General features: G+C 45.7%; 1 protein-coding gene across 2 annotated transcripts; it reads left to right on the forward strand.

Annotated features, from left to right (window-relative positions):
- The first annotated feature begins 5,271 nt into the window (after positions 1-5,271).
- Positions 5,272-9,060, forward strand: LOC125540566 (cytochrome P450 85A1). Of its 2 annotated transcripts, XM_048704178.2 has the most exons (8): positions 5,272-5,581; positions 6,485-6,809; positions 7,419-7,820; positions 7,923-8,009; positions 8,097-8,175; positions 8,269-8,375; positions 8,484-8,608; positions 8,696-9,060. In XM_048704178.2, exons 1-8 carry the CDS (start codon positions 5,370-5,372, stop codon positions 8,781-8,783), a joined length of 1,425 nt encoding a protein of 474 aa, XP_048560135.2. In that variant the 5' UTR covers positions 5,272-5,369; the 3' UTR covers positions 8,784-9,060. The 2 variants fall into 2 exon arrangements, with proteins under 2 accessions (XP_048560135.2, XP_087398813.1); XM_087542687.1 differs by having other exon boundaries at positions 8,269-8,608.
- The last annotated feature ends 401 nt before the right edge of the window (positions 9,061-9,461 follow it).

Genomic DNA, 9,461 nt, shown 5'->3' on the forward strand with positions numbered 1-9,461 from the left:
AAGATCGGACGCGGTCAGCGCCGGCTCGCCCTCTGTGCCGTCGTCTCCTTTGATAGAGCGGCGCTCTGCCGCGGCCGTCGGTGTCGAGCTCCGGCCGGTTCACACGGCCGCAGCTGCTGGACGTGAACAAGACACATACGGGCGCCACGCCGGCGCGTCCTCCACACGCGGCCGTGTCATGGTTGCCCTTGAGATGTGACGTCCTCGACGCAGCCGCGACGGCTGCCGCGGGCGCGCCTCCTCTTGGCTCCGTCCTTTGGACGCTGCCACGACGGCGCGTCCCCTCGCCCCCCTGTGATGTGATCTGGTGCCCCTATATTTATAGGCAAGAAGTCCAGTCCTTGCGCGGCCGCGTGATGGGCCGAAGAGGTTCCGATCTTTCAGCTGGAGTTTTGTTTGCATGTCGAGTCGATACTTATCTCCTCTTCTTCTTGACGTGCACGCCCACGGGTGTATTCTTAATATAAATAAAAATACGTACGTACATACCGGCCGGTTCGTGGCCACTGCGTCCAACCAACCTGATGGTATTGATGTACTTGTACAAAGCCGTCCAGGGCACCGGTATACAGGTATTTGAAACTGACGCGCGGGCGTTCGGGTGTATGTACGATTCAGCGAGGTGTCGACGGGAGCTGCACCGAGCCTCTACATCTGCATAGTTAGCTAGATACCTGATCAAATACGTGAGTGATGTAGCTCATACCATGCATGTAATCCACAAGTATACGATGGTTGGTACGTGGGCAAAATCAATGTGGATGCATGCACGTGGAGCCCAACCAAGGATTAGCTGGTGCATGCCCGTATGTGTACATCCAAATATCAAACATGGACGTGTAATTTGCACTTAAAGAAAAAACATTTGAATTTAAACTTAGAAATTCTGAAAGCAAGAAACACAAAAACACATCAAACATGGGTATGCAGGGCAGGAGATCTGGCCACTGAAACCAGCCCCGCATGCGACTCCAGTGCATTATTAGCTAATACATGCTGCCACCTACACGGCCACACCACATGCACCCAGCAGCAGCAGCAGCAGTAGGTACCATATTACCCCCCTTGGCCCATTCATTTCATCCATATACCATCATCCCAACCCAATAATCCAAAAGGATCTTCATCATCTTCACCTCCTAAGCAAAGGCATGCGACTCCAGTGCATTATTAGCTACTCCCTTTGTAAACTAATATAAGAGTGTTTAGATCATAAAAGTAGTGATCAAAACGTTTTTATATTAATTTACGAAGGAAGTAGTTAAATCACAGATCCAAGCATGATTAACCACGCAACAGCGTAACACGGTCCACATAATCATTTGCATGCATGTGAACTGCCGGGGACAGCAAACTACCCTTGATCCGCCTCTTCATTTTCATTTTTTTACAACAAATATGCCATCCACGCTTTTAATTACGTACCCACTCTTCATCCAATGGTCCAATACAAACCACTCCGTGTGCCACCTCAAAATGCAATCCTCTTAAAACAGCCTTTTGTCCCGCTTTACGTATAAAGCACCAACCAAATAAAGTACACGACCGGGCGATATAAGATGGAGAGGTGACTCTCTCACAAAGGCGATCCTAAGATAACCAGCACACGCAGTATGCAACCGAAAGAGACAAAGGAAGACAAGAGTACAATGCCACACAACACCCTACTACACCTAAACTCCGCAACAACACCCTCGGAAGGAAGAACGGCGCAAAGTGTCACAACTGCCGAGTCTTGAACGGATAAAGTTTATTACCTGGAGCCCATCCACGAAGAGGAGCGCCACGATGACGCCTTCAAGAAAAAGCGGCCCCTGCAAGCGTCACCGTCGTCGGCGACAAAGCGCGGGGCATTCGCTCGATCACTCCTCACTTGCTCCAATTTTATTTGAGCAACTCACTTTAACCAAGACCGCCGCGGACACACATGATACACAAAACCACCAAGTACAAATCTCTTTTAGCTTAGCTAACACTGTGCATAAGCAATCAGTAGGCGGACACACGCATGTATCTTGCACATGGCGCCCATGCAACGCAACAACTCACTTTGTAATAATGTAATAATATTTTCTTTTGCAATCCTCATGATTGATCGGACCGCATCGACCCACTGCTCACTGGCAAGTCTCCAACCAAGATCATCAACAAACGATTTTCGTTCCGTTGAGTGTAAAACTACCCGCGGATGGATGATCATCTCTGGATATGATCCTGGATAAACTAATTTGTATGCCAAAAAAAATCTCTTACATAGCTTTTTTAAGATGCTACCAGCTGTAATATTCCATCTAGACGCTACGTGTAATATTCAATCTTAGCCGTCCACTGATCAAGGGTGAGCACTTGGCCATAAATATTTCTAGTATATGTAAATATAAATAAATTTATGTACGCCATAAAATATTATGGTATCATTTTTTCCCATGCTATTATGTGAGTACTTCGGTTTTGAACCAAAGGTTGAAAAGTGCAAAGAACTTACCAGCATTTTACATTTTACATGAATATTGATTGTACACTACAAAAAAATATCTCTTAGTTTTTCAAATCGACTAACTACTAATATTTCGGAACTGCTGTGCATCCTATACTCATTGCATGCTCAATGGACGATGCTTGATCTAGCGTGTGCGCTCCACCTTGTCCCAACATGCACAGGTGCACCATAGGATCGACCAAAATCCGGCTGCACATTGTCATGTCTATAGCAGCTATCTTAATTTTTTTGTATGAGAAGGTCTAAGACCATATATTAAGTAGCACATGCCCTCACAAACCAACCCATACAGAAAAATAAATATACATTCTAATTCGTGGGGGGAACCGAAGACTTTTTTCTCTTGCATCCAATGACGGTGATATATGAGCATAGCTCGATGCCGTCTCTGGGCCTCCATCTCAATGTTGCAGCATTTTCAGCCCAACAGCTTCTCGAAGTAGCAGCTTGGAAGTCGTTGATATAGACCAGAAGATGCAGACGTCCGTGATATGAGATGCAAATCCTTGTCCCTGAGAAGAAAACATCGAGAAGGGCTTGTAGAAACCCAGAAGACCATGAAAGTCGACCGAATCTAGACGGATCTACCAGAAACCTAAACCGACAAGATCTCGGACAACTCATCGTAACATAGCTCCAAACACTCTCTGCCGGTGAAAAACACACCAACGAATAGAGAAAACATTATTCCTAGAGAGGGATGGCGGCATTTCACCTCCCTAACAAAGAACCAAAGTCGACCTAAGACCTGTCGCACCCAAGGTCGCGTCGTGAATCCCACTTATCCGATGACCAGGCTAGGTTAGGTCACACCGAATGTGGCCAACGTGTCGAGCTGAGTCGCCAGCCCGGACCAGCCACCGCAAATTCACGCATGTCAGCGTGCGAAGCATGCGACCTTCCCTGCCATATCGTGCGCTCCTCAAGGGCACCACATCTTGGAAGGACCTCCCCATCGCTACCGGCGTTGCATGGGGTTTGACTAACTATAAACCAAGATTGAAAAAAACTAACGACATGGCTGTGTCATGTAGGAACACCGAGACATGCAAAAATACAAATTAATCAGAAAATTAGCAGTATATATACTCCCTCTCAGTGGGAATATAAGTTGGGTTTTTATGTGGGGGGAAATGTGTCATATTATTAAAAATACATATTTTAGATTCATCATTGTATGAAAATTTTAAATACTCTCTCCGTCCGGTGAAAAGTGTATATATAGAAATTTTAGGATAAATTATGGAGTGAAGTAAAAAATGCATTGAAAGGATGCAAGACACCATCTCTCTCATCTTTTAACTTACCCAACCCCCAATCAGCTAAGGGGGTGTTTGTTTCCAGGGACTTTTTTGTGTAGGGACTAGAAAAAGTCCCTCTTAAAGACTTTTTTACCAAACGGGGGGGACTTTTTAGGGACTAAACTAGGCATTTGGGACTAAATGAAGAGGACTCTCAAGGAGAGTCTTTTTGGGACTTTTTGAGACTTTTTCAACAATGCCCCTCCATGCACCCATTGGCCCGTCACCCCATGGTGTTGTTTGATTGTTATTTTTTTATATACTAGGGGCAACATGGTCATTTAATAATCTCTAGGAAGGGACTAGGGACTTTTTAGTCTCTGGAAACAAACGGAAAGAGACTTTTTAGGGACTAGGGACTTTTTAGTTAGGACTAGAAAAAGTCCTAGGACTTATGAACCAAACATGGCCTAAGTGCATGTTGAAATTAAGGAGACCATGTGTAGAATATTATTGGTCTTGATTACCGTATAATGAGAGAGAAACATTTTTTTCTACTTTAAAGTGCATTGAAAAGATAAAAGTACACTTTTTTTTGGACAAATTTTAAAGCCAAATGTACTCTTCACCGGACGGAGGGAGTATATAGTCTCTCTTCATCATGAATTACTAGTCGCGGAAATGAGGAAGTATATGTTTAGATTCATCATTTTAAAAAGTTATGACACGACTTTAATTTGCCCCGCCAAATCAAGGAGCAGGAATAGGGGGAAGATATCACATGATACCATGTTTAAAAACTCAAATTTTGATGTTTCAAAAAATACTGAAAAAAACATGATGTGCAGAAGACATGTTCCTACAATCCCTTAAAAGTTCCAATCCAAAATCGAAATATACATGAAGAAACATAAAAAGACAAATCCACACGTGAATGGTGACATTTCTGGTTTATTTTTTTGACACTATTCATGCTGAATTTGTATTTTGAATTTGAATCTGAATTTTTAGGGCTAGTAAACACATGTCTTGTTAACAATCACAACTTTTCTTAGAATGAACATGTAAATTTGGTTTTTGTGACATGGTATCATGTGATGGTTGGTACCCGTAGGAGTAGCATGTGTGTATGGCAAAGGTAAAAACCAAAGAAGCACACGTCCACACATGGGCAGCAGCATCTCAGCAGGATACCCGTCCCTTTTGACCGGATGGCCGCAAACCAACACGCGCACGGACGGCGCCACGCCGATTTCGAGGCCAAGCATGCGCCTCCTAGCCGCATGCCTACAGTATTTTGTTGCCTTGTGTAGGAGTAGTAGAATTTCTCTGGTTGTGATGCCATCTGACGATCTGACCCATCGTCTCGATTCCCTCATCCCTCCCTCCGTGGTCAAGACCTCACCTTGGAATGGGGACCCTCATCGGAAAAAGAAGAGTAATTTTCACAAGGAGGGATGGATAATTAGGCGGAGGAATCCTCCTCCTCCCCTATATAAAGGAAAGGGGCATCCATCCTCCTCTGCCTAACTCCTCCAGCACACACACAACACAAGCAAGAGAGAGCCTGCCTCTTGAACTAAAACAGAGCATCCAAGAGGCAGAGGCACAAACGAAGAAAGAATAAGATGGCGCTCCTCCTTGTACTGGTCGGTGTTGTGGCCGGCGTTGTGCTAGCGAGCAGCCTGCTGCTGCGCTGGAACGAGGTGAGGTACGGCAACGGCCGGAGGAGGCATGGCGATGGCTGCTTGCCGCCGGGGACAATGGGCTGGCCGCTCTTCGGCGAGACCACGGAGTTCCTCAAGCAGGGCCCCTCCTTCATGAAGCAGAGGAGGCTCAGGTACGTCCTCCGTCCTTCGTCAAGCAATGGTTATGCATTCTTGCTTGCGTCTTCTTCCCCGGATTAACTAGCCAGTGTGTCTTCGCCGGGATTTGGGGGATTTTGTTGGAGATCAAGTTGGTTGTGTTGTGTTGTGTTGTGGAGAACTCAACTAGAGAATAGAGATGGTTACTTACATGCTATTGGTCTCTCCAATAATAGAGAGAGAACCACTCGCTCTATTTTTGCCGCTCTGGCTCCCTCTTACCTCCTATTTTCACATGAAAGATAAGAGTATATAATATATCTAAATCGTTGGTCTCATTAATTAGTGGTCTGATTAAGTCTTATCTTCTTACCTCACATGTAAAAATAGGATAAGAGGAAGTATGTTAAAATTTGCCTTATTATTTGTAGTTTCTTCTAAATTTGTTACTACTACTATTAATTAGCAGACCCTTCTTTTTAAAGAGATTTTTCAGTAATTATACTACTCCTAAAAGTTGCTCCTGCCTACACGAATCGATGAGCTACGGAAATGTGCCGGTTTGGCAGCTGCTTTCCGGCTGTGCAAAGTGACGGGGAGAGCTGTGTCCCCCTAAAGCTCACAAACAACACACGCTCATCACTGCTCCAGCTCCCAAAGTACCATTCCGGATGAAAATTATTATGACACAGATCAAAAGAGAAACATCCCCATCATTGCCCTCCACTGTTTTTTCCAGAGAGAAAACTGAAATATTACTGCTCGTGCATAATGAATGAATAAAAAAGAACAGAGGATGTTAGCATAATCCCATGCCTAATCACAGTGTTTGCTTGCATGCTTGCCATCGAAAAACACATCAAATATATTACCGCTGCTAGCATAAGCTTATTTGATTGAAACTACCGAGGAATTAACATGTGTGTGCGCTGCTGCAGGTACGGGAGGCTGTTCAGGACCCACATCCTGGGCTGCCCCACGGTGGTGTGCATGGACCCGGAGCTCAACCGCCGGATGCTGCTGCAGGGCGAGTCCGGCGGCCTCGTCCCCGGCTACCCGCAGTCCATGCTCGACATCCTCGGCCGCAACAACATTGCCGCCGTGCACGGCCCGCTCCACCGCGTCATGCGCGGCGCCATGCTCGGCCTCGTCCGGCCCGCCGCGCTCCGCACCAGCCTCCTCCCCAAGATCGACGCCTTCATGCGCGACCATCTCCATGGCTGGGCCGGCAGCGTCGTCGATGTCCAGGCCAAGACCAAGGAGGTCAGTGCAGTCCCTTCAATCAAATCTACTAACGCGTAGAGCCGTAGGGTACACAGGCCACCTTTACCGTACATGTAGATGTAGAGGCAGTTGGGTGGCATGTTGGAGTACGTTAATGGCAGCAACTACTTCCATCTTAATTCTCTGTGCAGCAAAGATTAGTTCACTCACTGCTTTGCTATGAAAAAACGGCTAGTTTGAAAATAGAATCTCAAAGCTTGATGTTTTGCAAAATCGGTCCACGGTTTGGGGGATATAATACATGCAGCTGTTCGTGTCAACTGAGAATTTTTTGTTCAAATACATTTCGTTTGTTAATTGTTTTGCTTATCCTAGCTGTTGGACGCCAGATGGATCAGTGATAAAAATAGCCTTGTTGCAGCAACAGCATCACTCTACACATTCCAAAGTGGTTGTTGCAGAGTTTAGTATCCCACTGCAAAAACAGAGTATCACATTTGGAGACATCATCATTACCCGTTTCCGTTTGCCGCTTTTGTGGTGGTTGCAGAGTTTCTTAGAAGCATCTCCTTGCATGGGCATGGCAACAGCATATCACAGAATCTCATGTCCTCATCATATCTAACTGACTTTCACTTTCTATGTCAGATGGCCTTGCTATCTGCACTCCGGCAGATTGCCGGCATCACAGCCGGCCCACTCTCCGACGCCCTCAAGACGGAGCTGTACACGCTTGTGCTCGGCACCATCTCCTTGCCCATCAACATTCCGGGGACCAGCTACTACCAGGGCTTCCAGGCTAGGAAGAAACTTGTGTCCATGCTAGAGCAGATGATCGCCGAGCGGCGATCCGCCGGTCAAGCTCACGATGACATGCTGGATGCTCTCTTGAGAAGCGGCGATAATGGGACCAGGGAGAAGCTCAGCGACGAGCAGATCATTGACTTGCTCATCGCCCTCATCTACTCTGGGTACGAAACCATGTCGACGACTTCGATGATGGCCGTCAAGTACCTATCGGAACATCCGCGGGCCCTCGACGAACTCAGGGTATGTACTTTGTACACATACTCTGGAAATCAATTTTGATTCCTTGAAAAAAGTCCATGTGCTTCTGGAGTTTACTGACGACATTTTCACTTCTGAATGCAGAGAGAGCATCTTGATATCAGGACGGGGAAATCGCCGGAGGAAGCCATCAGCTACGAAGATTTTAAGTCCATGGCCTTCACTCGAGCTGTAAGTAGTAGTAGGAGATAAAATGCAAAAAATTAAGTCAGAGTAGGAAATTTAATATAAGTATGAACTGATGGATATACCATGCAGGTCATTTTTGAGACGCTAAGATTAGCCACAGTTGTGAATGGGCTGCTGAGGAAAACTACTCAGGATGTAGAAATGAATGGTGAGTTGTGCTTGGAATTTACTCTGCTACTGAAGCATTCCCCTGCCAAATATTAGTTCATTTCTAATGCGATATGTTATCGATTTCTTCCAGGGTATGTCATTCCACAAGGCTGGAGAATCTATGTTTACACGAGGGAGATAAACTACGATCCGTTCATGTATCCTGACCCAATGACCTTCAATCCATGGAGGTGGCTGGTAAGTAAGAGAGCGAACAAATATGACCGTCAAAATATCACTAAAACATACCGCCTTGGCCCTAGCAGAAGAAGTTCTAACCTATTGTTGCCTACTGAAAATGAACAGGAGAAGAACATGGAATCGCACCCGCACTTCATGTTGTTCGGAGGAGGCGGGCGGATGTGCCCTGGGAAGGAGGTGGGCACGGCAGAGATCGCGACTTTCCTCCACTACTTTGTGACCCGATATAGGTCTGTTCAACCTCTTCTTAGTCCACACCGATTCCATTTCCAGAATTATTTACTGACAGGTACTTGGCATTGGCTTTGATTTTTCAGATGGGAGGAAGAAGGCAAGAACACGATCTTGAAATTCCCCCGGGTGGAGGCTCCCAACGGGTTACATATCCGAGTTCAAGATTACTGATCTTGGAACATACATTTTGCAGAGTTTAGGTAGATAGGGCCCAGACTGAGACGACAAGAGTGCAATTTTGCGCCGATGGAAAGATTAGATCAGCCTTGTAAGAAATAGGAAACATACGTATAGTGTAGGTATTATAGGTTCAGTAGGCACTTGACGTAGAAGGCCACAAGAGGCAACTTCTTCTTCATCTTTGTGATCAATTACATATGCATGATAAGCATCGCTATATATGTGATATGTGACTTGAATCTGATAAGCGGAAATACATATATGTGTATATCTGGTGTCTTGAATCTGATGATAAGCAGCACCATATCTATCATCTATTTAAGAAGTTGCTCCCCATTATTGGACGAGACTTGCCTGCTCCCTTTCCGTGCTCCCGCATACGTGGCTTGATTTGATTGGAACAAAATAAGGCCCGGCCCCACCCCTTTAAAATCAGGGGGAGGGGGAGATGATTAGATTAGAAAGGAAAAAGAAAAAAAAGACAGCCGTAGGATGAGTTGAGAGCACGGATGGGAACATGAAGAGGGAGCAGGCAAGCCGGATCCCCCATTATTCCCTATTCTTTCACCATGCACACTGTCCACATTAACGATGTGCCACGTCATCCCCATTATAGTATTTCTCTTACATGCGCATTATCCACATCAGTGGCCCATGCATGTACGTATA

The sequence above is a fragment of the Triticum urartu genome, chromosome 2A (assembly GCF_056163025.1).
Source record: "Triticum urartu cultivar PI428250 chromosome 2A, HENAU_Tu73, whole genome shotgun sequence".
NCBI lineage: Eukaryota > Viridiplantae > Streptophyta > Magnoliopsida > Poales > Poaceae > Triticum > Triticum urartu.

Coding starts and splice junctions, on each gene's coding strand:
- LOC125540566 (XM_087542687.1), top strand. CDS start 5,370: ATGGCGCTCCTCCTTGTACTGGTCGGTGTTGTGGCCGGCGTTGTGCTA. Junction 6,810..7,418: donor TCCAGGCCAAGACCAAGGAG/GTCAGTGCAGTC, acceptor TTTCTATGTCAG/ATGGCCTTGCTATCTGCACT. Junction 7,821..7,922: donor GGGCCCTCGACGAACTCAGG/GTATGTACTTTG, acceptor TTCTGAATGCAG/AGAGAGCATCTTGATATCAG.